The sequence below is a fragment of the Zeus faber genome (genome assembly GCF_960531495.2).
Source record: "Zeus faber genome assembly, chromosome: 1".
Taxonomy (NCBI): Eukaryota; Metazoa; Chordata; class Actinopteri; order Zeiformes; family Zeidae; genus Zeus; species Zeus faber.
Window position 1 is genome coordinate 58,157,448 of NC_137193.1, and position 19,399 is coordinate 58,176,846.

The following is a 19,399-nucleotide window of genomic DNA, read 5'->3' on the forward strand; positions in this document are numbered from 1 at the left end:
ATATTAAACAATACAAAGACAAATATAATGCAAAGCGCATGGCGGCTAGTGTTTAAGAGTCACTTTTACATTACATTACATTTAGTCATTTAGCAGACGCTTTTATCCAAAGCGACTTACAAGGGAGAAAAACATTCAAGCTACATTGCGACAGAGATTAGTGTAACAACAACATTCGTGCAACATTTTAAACATCTAGGAGAAATGGCACAACAGCATTAGAATAGAAATAGGCTGAGAAAGGTGAGGGAAAGAGGAATTTGATGTCATGCAATAAAAACCTTCCATGCTTTTTTTAGCAATTTGGTGCTTAGTATTGAGACTCTGAATATGCATAACAGACTAAAGAGCTGATAATATAGCCAAAAATAAAAACAATATGAATCTACATTAGAATATGGTCTGGTTTATATATGTTTGCAGCGGTTTGAGTTACAAGGCTCCTGTTTACCTGAAAACTAGGGGACTCAAGGAACAAGAGATGAGAGAAAAGAGAAAGAGTCCATTCAATGTTAGACCAATGTGCATAGGATGTCTAAGTATGCAATGATTGGTATAAATGATGCCAACATTTACTCCTGTTTGTATGGTAATCCAGTTCCACATACTCACACACACACACAACACACACTTGCATTAGCATATAGATCAGTCTTTTGTGGTTGAGGATGGTAATGGCGCAGGGAAAGGGGTTAAAAGGCCTATCATATTGCTGCTCTGCAGCTCTAGCACAGTGATAAAGCCCATTAAATGGTTGGCTCTGAGCCTGTGTGTGTGTGTGTGTGTGTGTGTGTGTGTGTGTGTGTGTGTGGTTTCCACAGTGAATTAAGAGTGTGAGCAAGCAGACATTAGAGTGACAGTTGCAAACTTCAGAAGCCAGAAAGATCTGAGACAGGATGTCTATCTGACAGCACAATGGCCCAAGAGACCCTGAATTAAATGGTTCTGTATCTACTTATCTATCCATCCATCCAGCCATCCATTTCGTTCCACTACTTATTCCCGCTCAGGGCTCCATCTTACTACTGATGTATGCAGGAAGACACCATGACGTGGACGCCAGTCACCACCATGCTACCTTGGTTACAATTAAGATTTTTAAAGCCCAGGGGCTAATATCCAGAGTGTAGTTTGAACAGGTAAAGCACTTTTATGAACCAGTGCTAACAAGATTCAAACAAATGAGGCCAAATCAACAGAAATGTCTGTGAATAAATACAAATAAATAGCAATAATGAATATTGAAGTGAAGTAAGAGATGTGTTTTCTTTGATTTTCAGGGTTTTCCGTTTTTCTGTTGGCAAAGTCAAGCCGAAGTGGCTTGGCCTTCTAGTCTTCCAAGAGGCTTCCACACTGCATGTGTCTACGCAAATATCGGAGCACATGAATACAGTTTGATGAAGAGCCTTGATCAGTATGGTAATTAGATTCCATTTACAACTCCTGTGTGTTGTTTAGTGTGTGAAAAAAATAGGGCCTCGAGAAAGACGTATGAGGCCTTCGGGTTAACCTTTTCTCCAAGCAAACATACACCTGCACCAGCCTGCATGCGTCTGGGATCGTTGCAGTTTAATGACTTGGTGCGATGGTCGCCCAGCGTCAAAAAACATCGTACTTCTCGTCATGGTCCCTGCTGAAAGGTTCCTAGACTAGCAAATTGGATTTTCCCCCAAACCCCCACTCTGATTATCATAAAGACCACACTAGTTCCCATTCGCAGGCTTAAATAAGTGTAATTAGCCTGCTTGGGATTTTAGATAGCTGGGGGTGGGGGGGGTATCGCCTCATCGTTACAATATGTATGAGAATGCAGAGCCTAAAAGCTCTGCACCAAAGCTGCAAGATATGTGAGATTGTTTGCATTAGTCTGGAACAGAGATGCTCATTGTTGGACATTTTTTTCCATACATTACCAGAGATGTGTTTTATTATAAATGTAATCCCACCATTTATGAAACATTCAAAAGTACTCTACCAAATGGTTTATGTCGAACATAAAACACATTAGGGCTAAAATAGGGAAAAAGTGTGTAAAAGTTACAATTAAACGGAAGACAGAAGAAGAGGATGAAGCCTTAATTGTGCCAAATGGAATCTGTGACACTTGGTCATTGCAGCCAGGCAGAACGATCCCAGGTGCCAAATTGTGGGTTAGGAAACGTTGGCTTTGTAAATGCTCAGTCATTCTTTGAGTTAAGAACCTTAAACTACATCTAGGGGTGTAAGAAAAAATTAAAAATAAAAAAAATCAATTGGGGTACATATTGCCATTCTGCTCACAAACAAATTAATTATTCTAGGAAGAATTAAATCGTAACTTCCAGTTCCTGGGTAACGTCATGCAAGTGCGCCGCCGATGTCATACAAGTCGGCGCTCGCTCCTCGCGGCCGAAGGGCCGGTCCATGCTGCGTGCTCCATGCTGCGTGCTCCATGCTGCTGTAGTGTTGGGTCGTTCATGAGTGATCCCATTCTTTTATGCGGCTCAAAATACTTTTTTCTAAGTTTTACAGTTGTATCTTGTTGTTTGTTTAAGTTGCCGTCTCCCCTACTGTTTTGTTCCCAATCACACTGGAACCATGACACGCCCCTTTTCCGACACGTTAGTGAGGTGGAATCTGACGCACCAGAAAAAAAATGCAATTTTCCAGGCAATGGGAAAGGTGTCAAACGCCAATGTTTAGCGGTATAAGAAGCTACCAAAAACAACCAGCCAGCTAACAGTCGAAGCAGCTTTGCAGAAATTACCAAGTAGATGGGAGAGGGTAAAACGAACAACAAATAAGCCTAAATAAACTCAACTTAACAATGAAACAAAATGTTAAAAGTCAATACAATAAACTCAAATAAACACAACTCAAAAGTATTTAACTTGAAATTAAAGTAATGTTAAATGATACTTTATAGAACAAATGTCAAAGGCAATGTCAAATGGCAAAAAGCACAACTTTTCATCAACTAATATTTCAACGCAATAGTGATTTAAAGAGTAGACTAAAGAAAATAGAAATACATATTGTAATAAAGTATCACAATACTTGCTGAATTGCAATATGTATCGGCACCCAAGGATCGCAATACATAGCGAATCAGCAGGTCTCTGGCAATTTACACCCCTAACTACATCTGTTTCAAACTTGCTCATGTCTGTGTGTGTTCGTCTGTAGAAACTCAAAACTGTGTCAAGCTAATAACCGCTAGACTGACAACACCATGCACAGAGACAGGGAGCAGCGCACTTGTGTTGTCCCAGAGGAGTGTTCCATTATTTATGTTGACGGTATAGGAAAAGAGCACCCAATTTAAAGTTTGAAAATGAGGGGGTTTTTTTTTTAACTGTGTGGAAGTACTCGTAGTACCATCTGACACTACATCCAACTGGGTGTCAGTTAACTGAACATCACAGCATCCCATATTGTTCATACATTACACAAGATTCCTCCAATAAGTGTTGATAATGTCCAATGCTTCGACAGATGAAGAAGGAACACGTCATTCCCGGTCAGGTGCTTCTCCAGTGTGATGAGATGGGGTGTACAGTGTCTTGTAACTTTTATGTCTAAAAAAAAAAATGCTTTCAAAAACCTTTGTTTAGCAGAGCACTTGTTTAAGGCACTTAATGACGCTCGCCTCTCATGCTGCTCCGAGAAACAACAATCAAATTCTTCACAAAATACTCCACTTCTGCGTTCAGTGGTGCCATGGCATGGAAGCCATCATTGTAATTTACTGTGGCATGCCATTACTTTCCCCGAGCTTGGTCAGTGTCTCGGGCTAGGTAATACAGAGCTATATTATTCCCATAGGAGATTTGCTCTGCTGGCTGCTGGCAGAAACGTGTGGTTTGGCGACAGGGTTAGTGCGGTTAACCGTGCGCTCTGTTTTCGTTCTTGGCCCGAGCTGTCCATCAAAGATAGTAAATGGAGAAGATGATAGTGTTTTTGCAGGTCTTCGTGTTGATTCACTCAGGAATCTAGAGCCCCGTGGACCCATGGGCTTTGTGAGAGGTCAAGGAAGGTTGGTGCTCAACTTTTATAAAAAAAATAAAAAAATAAAATGAAATAAAATGTTAATTAGCTTGTGGTAGCCATTCAAACTGCAGCAAACTAGCTCTAGGCTTTATGTTTGCACAACTTAATGAAATTGCTCAATAATGAGGGGAAAAAAACAGACAGCTAAGGGCATAAAATTGCCAAACGTTTAATAGTTCCTCAGCAGCACCTGTTTGTTCATGTACAGGAAATAAAATGCACATTATAAAGTTAGAGAGCGACACAGGAGACTTGTTCCAGTGGAAAATTGTAGTGTTTTTCTGTCCCCGGGAGAAAGGCAACGAAGAAATGTAATGGTGAATATGACGTGATATTGCCTGGCCTTCTAGCAAAACAAACAGGACTAGCCAAGACTTGCGCATTATCTATGTCAATCAAATTCCTCCATATTCTTCTTTATGTCTTCATGATAACTGAGGAAGGTAGCGTGTCAAAAATTCTATATTGCCAATTTAATCAATAATTTCCTAAAAAAAAAAAAACAACTTTGAACAACTTTTGTAAGGTACTGACAAGGCCTGACAATACTTGGACAAGCTGAGAATTATAATTAACCAGTCCCTGCTGCAATTCAAGTTGGGCAGTTTATTCTGGAGAGAAGGTGGAGAGGAGAGGAGCTCAGTAAGGAGCGAAGGTCCGAAACAGAAGTTCACATCATGACGGTGAGCTAAGCCAAAGCTCAAATGGCATTATTAGCAGAGGAAGTGACATTGTGAACAAAGTTAGACACACACACACACACACACACACACACACACACACACACACACACACACACACTTTTTAATTGTACAATCATCTGCTGTGGTAAAGGAATTTTGTCACCAGGGGTAGGATCTGCTACAAAAAGGGAATTCAACAAGGGAATGGATGGAGGATGCGGACTGGATCACGGTCTAGAGGTACAATATGAGGGTACAGTTTCCTTACTAGCCCTGCATGCCAGCAACAGAACCAGCAGCAGTTGCGGCGTAAAGCTGTCATTTGGATCAGGAATATCCTTCCCATTCAGTCAGACATAGACACAAACAGGAAGCACAAAGCCTAGTAAGGGCAATGTTGGCACAATGTTTTCCAAGTCATTGGCTGTCAGCAACGTGTCCTCATCCAATCAGATCTTGTTATCTGCTCAACCTAATGACTACAAAACCGACTACGAATAGCTGAATATTAGCAGCAAAAAGCAAGGCTGTGGAATGTGCTGAGGGAAACAGGGTTAAGCAATAAAACAACATGGTGTACAAGCTGTAAACAAATTGCGTAATCCAGCATTGAACAAGAGCAACCTCCATTTCAATGAAATTCTGTTTCTAATTTCATAATTTATTTTGGATGATATGCTTCTGAACAACAGATTATTTTAGTTTGAGGTGGGTGTGTGTTATGTGATAGCAGGCCTCTCAAAACGTAAGCAAGTACAACATATTCAACATCTGCAAAGTATAAAATAAGGTTTGTAAATATGAATGGGACTGTTAATGCAGCCAGATTGTTCTGTCGGCAAAGCATCATAAACTTCAGAGAAACAAAGGAAAAGGGAGAAAATGTAATTCATGCAATTGACTTCCTGCACCATGACACATATTCAGAGACAATAACAAAATACCACAATGGCATTTATGCACAGAGGAAGGCAATGCCGTTACATGTCTGCACCACTACTCCCACCCAGGGCACTGCTCCCAAAACACTCACCTGAGTCCTTGGGATAGACTCCAAGACTTCTCTGCAATTTCCTTTCACCGCATTAAGGCCGTTGCAGCATTATCGGCAGTATCGGCTGCCTCATTTTTTGTTTTTCATGGGATCATTCCAGAAAGTCAATGACAATGACAAAATATAAATATATTGTGTTCATTTTGAAGAACCATCAAAAATGAAAAGTTTGCTGGCACAAAAGAGGTCAGAAACCAGCCTGTTGTTCTGCCAGAGAACTGCTCAAAACAGAAAGACCAGTTGAGTTATTTTATGATTAAAAAAGAATTCCATTATGGTGGATATACAAATGATTTCCACAGCTCGATTGGCTCATAGGTTGTAACATGCCAAGCAGCCCTAGGCATACATCCTATTTTTGAATACTGTTAGAAAAGGATGCAAAAGTAAATAATGTCCTCGTAGATATCGTAGATAATTTGCATTGCGGTTGGCGAAAAAAAAAAAAAAAAAAAAAAACCACACACCCCCACACACGCACAGACACAGTGACAGTGACACACATGGATAAAATAAAACAAATAAGTAGTATACTACAGAAACACACGCTCCTAAGCTGTATCTTCCATAATGTACTCTGTAATCCTTAATGTTCTGATCCATTGGCAGACAGGCCTTCTCCCTGCTACTCCACAGAAGAATTCACAGAGGATTAAACTGATAGCTGAACTCTAATGCTTTAAGCCAAACGTGCCCTGTTAAAATGGGTGGGAGGTTGCTTGGGCATGTTTATGTGCATGTGTTTGTGTGTGTTAATTACACATTTGCCCGCTCATGTCTGTAGGCTGAGATTACATTTGGAGAAAAGTAATCAAAGGGTGTGCCACACTGGAGAGTCCCCGTTGGTCGGGTTTGGTGAGGTTGGGGATTCTGAGACAGAGAGAAGAGTGTTTTAAAGCTGATAAAGGGATAGGATAGAGGATAAAGAATTTGGATGTGTGTGCGACTGTGTGTACTTGTGAATCATAGTAATCTCGGGTTGACTACTGCCACAGAGCAAATAGCACTTGCAGTTTGTCTGAACAAGACAACACTTTTTGATCCAAGATCAAGAGTACATTTATCACACTGAGTCCCAAGTCATAGTTGTCAAACCTATTCTCACTGCGCATGTATCATGAACCTGCTGATAATTCCCGGCCTACAGGAAATTGCTGATCAAACCAGCAATGAATCATGTGCGCTTTAAAGGGTACCTATTATGCTCCTTTCAACAAGTTAATACTGTAGTTCTCAGAGGTCCCCAAAACATGTTTTTGAAGTTTTTGCTGAAAATACCACTCAGATTATACATTCTAACCATTCTAACATGCCTCTAACTAGTGGTCGACAGATTAATGGGCTGGCCCTTTATTTCGGCCGATATTTGGCATTTAGAATTTATGGGCATGCGCACACGAGGCCGATGAACTAAAAATGTCTGCAGACTAGTGTTGTCAAGAATATAAATTTTTCTTTAGGTATCGATTCTGAATATTTGAAACGGTTTCAATACTTATTTTCTGCACTATCGATAAACCGGTAGCAGCAGCAATGTCTTGCTCCCTCTTCCCTAAAACAGCTAGTTGACACACACACACACACACACACACACACACACACACACACACACACACACACACTACTGCAATGCCCACATAGCGCCGCCTCCTCCCACTCTCTCACAGTGCTGTCTTCTTCTCGTCACTCGTCTTATGTGCTCCAGTTTGTCATGGTGTTAGCTCATTAAAGATGGCAAGTTCAGAGCCTTTGCGACCGGTTTTTATTGACAAAGAAAACAGAAGGAGGTGCTGTTTGGAAATACTTCACATTTGAGGCAAAACATAAACCTAACTCAGAGGCTTGGAGTGGAGTTTTTTTTCCTCCTCCCGACTAGGGCTGCACAATTAATCCTACATTAATCGCAATGTCGAAATTTGCTTCCACAATGAATAAATCGTGGCCGGGGACGTTTTTCTTTTTTCAATTTATCCGCTATCTGTGCCGTCTCAGTGTCCAATTAACAGAAGCTATTGCACTATGATATGCAAGCACAAACACAAGCACAAGCATAAAGTTTTGCAGCTGAGTATAATTTGCCCTTGTTTTTCAACTGATCGCAATTATCCATGTGTGGCAAAGTAAATAATCAACGCATTTGTCTTTGGACAGTCAGCTGCTGAGCTTGAGGAAGGAGGATGTTGTGCCGCTATCAGGAAGCACCATGCTGGACACAGCCCAAAGGTTCATAAACCCAAGCAGGACCCAATCAGATTGCCGGCCACTGTGCATTACATTCAAAAATACTAGCACACAGGGACAACACACACACACACAGTTCATGAGTCCGGTGACTCATGAAACTTGTATTGACAACGCCGCAGTGAGATCATCACAACTGAACGAGGCATGCTGCTCTAAGAACAGATGTCCTCAGCCTCATTGGCTTCAGCCCAACCGTCAAAACACTTGGGAGGTAGGTTAGGCTGCAGACGCAGTCTTTGATTTCAGCTTATCCACCATGCAATAAAATAGTTAGCCCTCTTTAAACATTGAAACAGGCAGAAATGCAAAACATTTAACACTGAAGACTAAAACAAAGCTTGTGTAAATAATGAGATAGTCCAAGGCCTTGTGGGGTAAATGTTTCCAGCATTAAACAAAATACTGTTAACACGTGACATTTCAGTCCCGTTCATCTGTAGTTTTGCCTCAGCGTGAATAGTTTATGGTGACTAGATGTGCACGATTGAAGAAGAAGACAGTATTTGTACATTAGTCCAAACAGCATGCTTAAAACTAAACATCGTGGCTGATCAGTCATAGATTTCCTGCTTCCTTTTCCATCCTAGAATTACAAAACTCTTCCTGAATGAGTGTTGAAGGACACAAACCCAATTCCAGTCCGTGCATAAATGCCATTTTATCTGTCAGTTGTTTATGCATTTCAAAGCTAAGTGGAATAGAACCAAATAGGACTTTGAGCAGACCTTTCTTCTTTGTTACTTCTTCATAGCAGCTGCAGCATCAGATCTTGCAATAATAATATGCATTTAAACAGTGTCCTCTGAAAGCCATTATGCTTAATATGGCTTGCCTGTTAACATATACAACATGTCTCTCTAGCCAAAGCGGCCCATCAGTCTATTCTACACAAGCCAAATCCTAGCGCCAGCCAGGAAAGGCCATGCAGGTTTAAGCATGTAGCATTCCTCCCTCTCCCTCTCGCATCCTCTTAATCTCCTTCAGTCCTAACCCTGCCCATAGATGTCCTACGCTATTAGCTAACACAGACAGCAAAATGACCTGCAGGTAACAGCTGACGCAGTACTAGTTTAGCACACAATCATACACCGCATAAAGTATTGAGAGCGATCAAACTTCATCAATGTCACAACACATCATCATTCAAACAATGACAAAATCAAACACAGACACACAACCAGTATAAATACATCGGCCTAAGGGTGCACAACAAAACAACATGACTGCTTCTATTTAGCTTGAGTGAAAACAGGCACACTTGTCACGCACACACTCACATCTCGCCAATAGCAAAGAGTGTCACTGCACTCGCACGTACACAGTAATAAACACACACGCATAATAAACATTGAATAACACAATATGTCAGTATATTGGACAGTTTATATGATACCACATGGACACAAACACACACAAATAGCCTATTAAACAAGCACACACAAGCCTTAACTGCAACAGCTGATGTACTACAGTACTGTACTACATTCAGAATGGAAAATTCCACCATTTGATTTAAATCCTTAATCTCATCATGTCTTGCACACAAAAAAACATTGAGATGGCACATGCCAACATGAAACTATGAAAATAATTTTTCATATTTCATTCCGTTTAGTGTTTGTGTACTTTAATGCCAACATTGGGGTACGATTGGAGAGGACATTTTACAGAATATCTAATCCCCCAATTCTCAAGTGTGGGGAAGAGCAGTGATTGCTAGAGAAGATAGATGAACAAGGAAAGGACAGAACAGCAGAGATCATAGAGACAGCAAACACAGTTGTGGAAATGGAAGGCTAAAAAATTAAAGATGGGTAGCAAAGAGTAGAGGCAGAGGATGTCTTGGGGGGAGAGTGACAAAGCATTTTGCTCAGTGTGAAATGAGCGCCGTACTCAATTACGGCGACTGCACGAGGCAGAACGAAGCAGACAAAAGCATTAGCGGGAGCAGGAGTGATGGATTTTATTCATTAAAGCTGCAGTGTTAACTGGGCGAAATCAAGTTTCTGAAGCAGCTTTTGCTGGGTTTGGCAGGCTAAAGCGTGACTTGAAGCTACATTGCCAATGCACCTAAGCTGCTGTAGAGCAGTTTGACGTGTTTTTGTCACGGGGGAAAGGATTAGAAAAGCAAGCAAGAGTCACACAAAAAATACACTGCACAAACACACTGTGACCATTTCATGAACGCAGGGAGCCTGTTCACCTCTTAAGTATGTAGCTGCACAGTTCATTTTCTCTTCATAACAAAGGTTGTTATTCAGTGAAAAAAAACCCAAAAAAAAAACCACAATAACCAATTGCAATAAATGCCATTCCCTCCCTTTGATACAGTGTATACAGTAGGACTCATCTTGACCGTAATTCTGGGTAATCAGGGCTTCATGAATAATGCTTTGCGTCGTGTTTGTTCAACCCCATTATCTCCTGGGCACATAAACATGGCAGACATTATAAATTGACTATCAATCAGGCCAGTTTTCTGCACCCTTCACAACTGGGACTAGCACCTTGGAGCCACAGCGGCCGCCATTATGGGTGAGAATCTCCAGGGATTTCGCGATACAATATTATTGCGATACTTGGGGCCGAGTTTGAAACACATCTTTTCCTTTCTCCATTTTATTTTCGTCCACACTGAGCTTAAAATGTGGACGTCATGAAGTCAACTTGCTCCGGTGTCAGGAACCTACAAGCGATGGCCGACGACCGGTTTGTTTACATGTGGTCAGTAGTGTTCGGTTTAATTACATGTTAAACAGTAATTAAATTCTGGGGCTGGGGGAGGGCTGTGCCCTTGTGGGGTGCCTGCGGCTGGCTTCCTTGTGTTGCTTTGGAGAGTACTCGCAGGTTTGGGGCTGGGATCAGAGGGTGCGCATTGCGGGTTCGGGTCTTGGCCCTGTGGTCAGCGCACCGCTGGGGTTGCCTGCCCCGTGGGCGCGGTGGTAGGGCTTGCGTGGGGGCGGGGGGTTAGATGGTGGGTGTGCACCCTGTGGGCTCCCTATGTGGTCTCAGGGGCGGGTGGATTCCTGTCGTGGCACCTGGCCGTCCGGGTACCTGTTCTCTGGCGCTCTCTCAATGCACAGGGCACTCATTGCTGTGGGGCTGTGCCGTGGGTAGGGGGGTACGCGCTCACATAGAATGTAATGTTATCCCCCGTTCCGCTGGGGGGAGGGGAATCCCGGACGACTGGGATCCGCTGCCCAGCCTATTGCGCCCCTGTGTTGATCTGTTGTGCTTCGCCTATCTCTCCCAGTGTCAGAACTCAAACTCAGGGACGAATACACAAAAGGGTTGCGCATTTTTTTTAGGGTCTCATTCACAAAGCACCTTCAAAGGGTGAAATGCACCGCTAACTGCGCTGCCATGCAAATAGTGTCCCGGTGCGCCCTTGTAATTTGCGTATTATTAGGTATTATTTTCATTTGGTGTAAAATTGGCCCTTTTCTATGTCAATGAGCCTCGTTGCAAAAAGCATCCAATTCACAGGTGCTAATAGTCACACGCAGTTAGCGTGAAATTGTTATGTCTGCAGAGACCTGGTGGTAACTGCATAGATACCACAAAATACATTTTAAAAAGGTAGCTGTGCGCAATCATCTGCAGGGGGCTGGTGCAAATGAAGAGTATTTATATGAGATGTCACGCCCAGACTTTCCAGTGATCTGTAAATAATATTTTGACATAATTATTGCATCATATGCCTGCACGTGTGTGTGTGTGCGTGTGTGTGTGTGTGTGTGTGTGGGTGAGGGGGGGGGGGTGTTGCACTTCGGGGATGCAGGGTCTCCTCACGCTACCTGGGACTGGTTTATGCTCCGCAGGGCCATGCGTGGGTGTTGCTCCGTGGGCTCCCGGCTCCTCTGAGGGCTTGGGGGTCTTCTGTAGCTGCAGGGCATGGTGCTGGTGACTGGTGAATGGGAAATCATTTCCGCACGCACGGGTCCCAGGGCTGAATGGTTAAAGACTGTAGTTCAAATAAGTTCCGACGCTACTGGGACTGTTACCGATATTGGAGAAATTAAGTCAATCTAATTTCTATTTAGGCTACATAACACTTGCAACTTGCATCTCTCTCTCTCTCTCTCTCTCTCTCTCTCTCTCTCTCTCTCTCTCTCTCTCTCTCTCTCTCTCTCTCTCTCTCTCTCTCTCTCTCTCTCTCTCTCTCTCTCTCTCTCTCTCTCTCTCTCTCTCTCTCTCTCTCTCTCTCTCTCTCTCTCTCTCTCTCTCTCTCTCTCTCTCTCTCTCTCTCTCTCTCTCTCTACCCCCCATCGCCCCTTTCCATGCGTAATGCACAGAAATTAAAGCAGTGTTGATTCTGGTCTTCATTTGTTTTAGTTTTTCCTCTTAAAATTTGTTTTAAATAATAACCGATAAAGGTTCCGGATCAAGAAGCAATATCGGTGAGGGTAGTAGTACCTTTGAAAAGTACCTAACGATACCCATCCTAACTCGTGCCCCGTCCCCGTCCCCGTCCCCTGCCTGACTGAAAAAATTAAAAAAATGACTGCTCAACTCCACAAATTCAAGTCGCCTGACTGATTCTGACTCATTTATGACTGATACTTCGACTCATCCACCTTCAGTGGGCAGCTCTACAGAAAACACTCCTGATTACTAAGGGTGCAACGGATCACAAAACTCACAGTTCAGATCGCATCATTTTTCAGATCAGCAAAAAAAAAAATAAAAACAAAAATAAAAAAAAGGTGGGGAAGACAAACATAACTTTGCTTTCCATTTATTCTGTCAAACACTTAAAGCAAGTAACTTTTGCCCATGGTCTTAAATGAAAACAAGATGTCCAATGTTTAAATAAAATCCTGAAATAGATAAAATATTCAATGCTCAATTGTTAAATTAAAGTGCAATATGAAGCACGCATGATACCTTCTTGCTTTAAACATAGTAGTGAATGAAAAAATATCATTAGATTCGCCCCCAGTAACTGAATTTAATTCCAATAAGTACCCATTATCTTGTTCTCACATGCTGACGGCACAGGTTTAAAAAAAGAAAAAAAAAGAAAGAAAAAAAGGATATAAATTAGTTTGCAGTGTCTCCATTAAAAGTTGAACTCTCTCCAACTTCAGGAATCACGCCCATACCGTATTGTGAATGAATATTTTAGCTGCTGACTGCACTGTTGTTGCTGCTGTAACGGCTGAATTTACCTCTATGGATTCATAAAGTTGCATTTGTCATCGGATTTCCTGGTCATCTCGTGATTTGGACATGTTGAGGATCTTAAATTACTTCAGATGTGAACCGCATTCATTTACGATAACACTGATTTTTCGCACTTAAACAAAGTAAACTTGTTCCTGCCTATTCCTTGCACATGCGTATTAAAAAAAATGGAAATAAATACATAAAAAATGTCCCTGACCTCTAGCCGCCATTGCTCAATACCTCTAGCAGGAGCTACATAACTCATCCATGGTTGCTCAATCCATAGGAAGGAAGTCATTCCCCCACATGATGTGCAAGTGGAGGAGGAGGTTAATGATTAGCCTAAAAGAGATCTAATGACTGAAAGAGAACAGAGTCAAGGTACTGTCAGCGCCATCAGAGACTGTGTTGGCATCCAATGGTAACCTGTAATTCAATTCCAAATGAACGCTAAAATATTGGAGTGAGAATCATTACTTATTTCAAGAGGCTGGACTGTGCAGTCAAAGCCCTCTCAAGGTGCTCTTGGCAAAACTTAACACATTAACATTAGAACTCTTTTAGATTCCTGCCGATCCATTTATGAACTGTTTTTAATGACGCCATGAAGTTAGAGTTTCAATCACTTCTTTAAGGACACGAGTACTCCATAGGTTTTCAAATCATGATAGTTACAGTTGTTACAGTGTGTACTGTACAACTGGGGATTGAAGTCAAATTTGTTATCCGTCAAATTTTTACTCAGGATGACAGGATGATGTCTCACCAGCAGGATTCAGTACTGTCGGATAAAGTGAATAGTAAGTGGAACAGCAATAACCAGGCTAAACATTCAGACTACATTGTTGTTGCCAAATATCACTGAGCTCGGGCTGGGCTCCAAGTAATTCATGAAGGAAGCTAAATAAGATAGAATGAAATGTTAAATGTAATGTTAAAAAAAAAGTGTGAAGCCAAGCTAGAGCAGATCAAGCTACAGGGATCCAGACTGTGACCATTTAGTCGCATTTTGCGACCATCTTTAGAGACAGTGCTTCTCAATTGTATAACTGGGAGCACCAGAGCTACTTGCAAATATGCCGACTGTTCCCTTTTTTCCATCATCATCGTATATCATGTGAAACACTAGGAGGGAGTGAGAAGTGTATGTGTTCGTTTGTGCAAAATTTAAATCTTCCAATCGCGGAACTAAGCCACCACCGCCGCCTCCTCCTCCTCCCCCTCCTCCAAATTCCAAAAGTTACATAGTGCTGCTTTAATGACTTTTTTTTCCTGTTAAAACACTACTTTGGGACTAGCTCCTTTAAAATAAAACACCACATTCTTATTTCTGTAAATTGTCTATTTATCACCTAAGCATTTATCAGTAACACAGTTAAGGTGAAATAAATAGGATTGTGTTGCGTTGTATGTCGATTTCAGTGGTGCTCCTAAAATTTTCAGTAGGGAGCACCAAAAAAAATTAGTCTGGAGCCCTGAGCTAACTCTGATCTAGACCAGTATATGCCAAGTAATTGTTATTTCCAAGAACCGTGGATTCCGTAAGACATTTTGATTGTGCTTATCGGTTCCTACCTTTGCATATTTTTGTCGCGCTCCCGACTTGCTCGCCTTATGTTGTCGCGGTAGCAAATGTTGAAATTATCCAGCCAAGGAGTAATTTCCTGAAGCGCCACCTTACCCCATGTTTGGTTGCACTCGCTCCCACGTGCAGATAAGGTAAAGCACTGTGGTGTAAAATACTGCCGTAAAGAAGTTTGGCCACTGATCTGCGACATAGCAATAGAAACGGTATCAGGGCACACACACACACACACACACACACACACACACACACACACACACACACACACACTTTTGTTTACATCCGGGACCATGGCTGACCCGGGAACACTCGAAAGCTTGGATTATCTTCACAAAATATTTCACTTTTTGGGGGGGGGGGGGGGCTTTAATAATATTTTTCCATTATTTATTTAAATAGATTTGGCTTGTAATTGTTTTTATTGACCATTCCGCATAAGAAAGATTGAAAGAAAGACTTGTCATCTCAATAACAGCCTCGCTTTTTGGAGATTGCACCAATACAGAATGGCCTGAAGCTCATGATGACAAGCGGCAAGCACTACAACCCCCCCCCCCCCCCCATTCTCCCATTTGCAAATTAAACTGTGCTACACTGTACATTGGTAATCCCCTTTAGAGTTCAGCTTTTCAGAGTCTGTCCTAATTAGCTTGGTCCCAAGGAGGGAGAAGTGCAATCAAGAACAACTATGACTCCTGCAGCCATCGTGTATATAAACACTATCGAATCAGCAAAGCCCTGGTGTTCCCTGGGGCTTGTGATAAAGTGTTCATAGTGCAAAACACTATTAAAATTCTAGACGGTGCCGACAGCACAGACAGCTCCAAAGAGTGATTGTTGAAAAAAAATGAAATAACTGCATGAAAGACCCGCAGCCATCAAAAATGTGCATTTTAGAAAGGTAGAAAAATATGTATGTCATGGACATAAAACTTGGCTACACTCATGACACGAAGGCAACATTCTGAAGTGCTGAAGATGAACAGCATTACTCACAAAAGGGATAGTGATTGATAATCAATAGAATACAAAGGAACAAATTAAAACACAGAATATGAAGAAAGAGAAAAGGCCTGTAACAATTAAACAGCAAGATGGATGAAGTATGATATTGAGCAGAAGAAATACAGCCAAATGTCTGGAAGGACAGTCTTGGGGAAAATATAAGTACTGACTAAGCAAACTAATGAATAAATAACCAAATAATGCACACATTTTAACATAGAGTCGAAAAAGCCGACGGAGGAAAGACAAACAACAGTCTACATCGGTGTTCAGACTTTGCCACAAATATCAAGGACATAACGCAGCAGCATTAAAAAAAAAAAAAAAAAAGATATCTGCAATTAATGTCAGTCAATTGCAGTGAAGTGCGTGGTCTTACACTGTCTACTATGTCTGGGGCTGTGTTTTTTACTGCACCCATTCAACATGTCAGAGAGCACATGTGGCTAGTATAACAGGGAAGGGCCATGATCACAGCAGAATAACACAGCGGAACCGCCGGGGAGAAAAGATATAGGATTCCCTGGAAAGCAGGCTATGGAAAAGAAGATGAGAAATCTACTGGAAGGAAGCAATGACCTCCGGGTAGGGACTGGATCCTGAAAGATTTGCATTGAAATGAATGTTACACAACGCCAAGGACCTCAGCTTAAACAAATGCCGTCAAAACCACATGCATGCAGCGCAAAAGAGATGCTCCCTGATCCAAAGACCTGCACTGTGACTATTGTACCCTCAACAACTTGCACATTTCATGAACGCGATGAAGAGGATCAATGAGGTTAACTGTTGATTACATTACTCGTAGTTAAAACTGTAATACATAACCCTATCAACAAGGTCGGATCTGGTGCAGCTACATAACCTGATTATTTGCAGTTGATCATTATCGTCCAGTTTGTGAAATTGCAACTCAGACACTATTTGAAATGAATAGTAATTTAAAAGAAATTTGTAATCTAAACAAATCATGGTGCACATAATGTTAACAGCCACACACACACACACACACACACACTCTTAATGAGGTAATAATGATTTCATTCATTTTACAGTTAAACATTCGGACCCTAAAGCCTTATAAAAAAGCTGCCATGTTTAGGGATATAAAACTAAACCTTGTGTTTTAGTTTCCATGACTAAAGATCCGTTATTTTCCAAAATATTTAAGCACAAACTACATATTACATTAACTTACTTGTTGTCTCACACACACACACACACACACACACACACAAAACCAGAGAATAATTAATTCGCCCGCATATTACTGATAGCCAGTTGAAGAGGAAGGTTTATGTTAAGGTCTTCCGGCCACACCCTTTGAAAGCTTCTCTCACCACAAAATAAAAAAATCGTGGCAGTAACATCCGTCCACCATTCCACAATACCAGGGGGTTCGCTGGCTTTTGCCATCTCCCTACCCTGCTCACACTAACCCTAAAAGAGGTGCTTGTGTGTTCGCCTGAGCGATTAAACCGGAGAGTTTGTGTTTATGACAAGGCGCAAAGCTACAGAGGAAGATGGACAGACGGCATGGAGCATGAAGGCAGAAGACACTACCATGACGACAGACGTCCCAAGTGTGAGGGTGGAGGGGGAATCTCACATGACACAATGGGAGAAACGGGAGTTATTACAGTCATGACTTCATCCACGCCTGGTATTCTTATTCAACATCTTACAATGACCTTCAACAGCAGTTTAAGATTACATTTTGTTAGGGGGGGGGGGGCTTCCATTGCATCCAGGTTTAAAGAGGTTATCCATGCATCACCTGGTTTGGGTGAATTGTACTACACGTCCCAGATTTCCATTCGACACCACAACATATATATATATATATTTTTACACATCCAGGTTTTCCCCTCATCGTCACCCAATTCTAAAAGCTATGCCTTCGTATGATCCAGTTGTTTTGTTTTATCTTGGTTACTTGAGATTGTGGCGATGGCCTCGCATCCAAGCCCTAGTCTTTTTTTTTTTTTTTTTTTGTTGTAAATGTTCATCCACATTGAGCGTAACGACCACACGTAGCTCCATCGGTTTATCTGACACACCGCGGCTTCCAGACTTCTTGGCTTGCCTGATCTCTCCATTCTCGCCGGGTGAAAAGTGGCGGAGCCCGCCACCAACAATGGCAACGCAGCTATAGAGGAGCAACACGCATAACGCGAATACCTCGGAGGACAGGTTTCCCGGGACCGGCCAGCGGAATGACGCGTCGAATACTGGCTTTCTGAACAAAACGCCCCGAGGGACGCGACTTTAAACACACGCCTGCCACCATTAGACCCAGCGGCGTCGACTCACCGCATCTCGCTCGTCGCTGGCCTGCCGCTCCATGTTGCACAGCTTCCTCTTCTGTTTGTTTTCGCTCTTCTGCATTCTTCCGCGAGCCCCGGAGGATAACGATCCGACTGCCGGGGGGCGGGGGGGGTGCGAGAGCCGACGTACTGTGCGCTCAATTCGGCCTGTTCGCCGCGCTAGTCTAACTTGAATGTCGGCGTGACGAGCAGCGGTGTTACGGGCTCGGCGCCGCGACGCGATTCGCTGCTGCTTGGCCCGGCGGAGAGCTCCCAGAGTCGGCCTTCCCAGCCTCCCATCCCCGGCAGGTTGTTTCCCATGAGCGGCGACTGTTAAGTTAGCTTATGTCAGCTAACCGGTTCTACCTGCCTCGGCTCCGGTGTCATCCATGGTAACCGCGGGTACTGTCTTCCGTGATAAACGACGTGCGGTTCTTCCGCACCGAATCGACGGTTGGGGGGGTTAATTAGTGGACCGGTCGCCGTCCCTCCATGTTTCCCGCCGGCAGCTGTGTGAAGCTGAGCCCCGTGCGACCTGCTCTGGTGCGGCGGCGGCGCGGGCGGCTCGCGCAGCTTCCTGGATCTCTGCGCACGCACGCACGCACGCACATGCACGCGCACGCACACACACACACACACACACACACACACACACCACGCTGCTCTTGCCAAAGGCGCCGGTTTTTATTTTGCAGAGAAATGACAATTTGCGTCACATTTAATTTGTTGTGATTGGTTTTTTAATGGAAGTGTGTGTGTGTGTGTGTGTGTGTGTGTGTGTGTGTGTGTGTAAGTTGGAATAAATGACGCGTCGCTGCGTGCAGTGACTGAGATGAGCCCCCATCGGTCATGCGGTGTCCGCTGCCTCCTACTGGCGGAAATTAAAAACGAACAAAAGAATAAGAATAAGAATAATTGAAAACCCAAAAGATTAAACTGGGAGTGATTCGTTCAAACCTTGAACTTGATGTATTCATCCTGAAAGTAGGTTCAAAGTATAGAAATATACTTTGAACATATTTTCAGTACGAATAAGTCAGTTTGTACTTGAGTGCACTTGAGGTGTATTTTTCAGTACATACTTTTATGTACTAATCATGGGATTACACCTTAGTATATATCAAATCCACTTGTGCGGTATTTGTATTGCATTGAAATTTGTGTTTTTGAGAGACAGAAGAACTGCATGTATGTTGCCAGCACTAAAAGAGAATAATATGAACAAATAAGAATGATATGAACAAATAAAGAATAATATGAACAAATAACAATGACGTGGAAAAAAAAGAATGACATGAACAAATAAAGAATAATATGAACAAAT

The 19,399-nt window shown here is 42.5% G+C and overlaps 1 protein-coding gene across 1 annotated transcript in view; it reads right to left on the reverse strand.

Annotated features, from left to right (window-relative positions):
* mast2 (microtubule associated serine/threonine kinase 2) overlaps window positions 1-18,160 on the reverse strand; it is a 157,593-nt gene extending 139,433 nt beyond the window's left edge. The window contains exon 1 of the mRNA XM_080006553.1: window positions 18,083-18,160. Coding sequence (XP_079862679.1) covers window positions 18,083-18,157 — 75 coding nt within the window. The 5' untranslated portion in view covers window positions 18,158-18,160. The remainder of the gene's footprint in view (window positions 1-18,082) is intronic.
* Window positions 18,161-19,399: the final 1,239 nt, after the last annotated feature.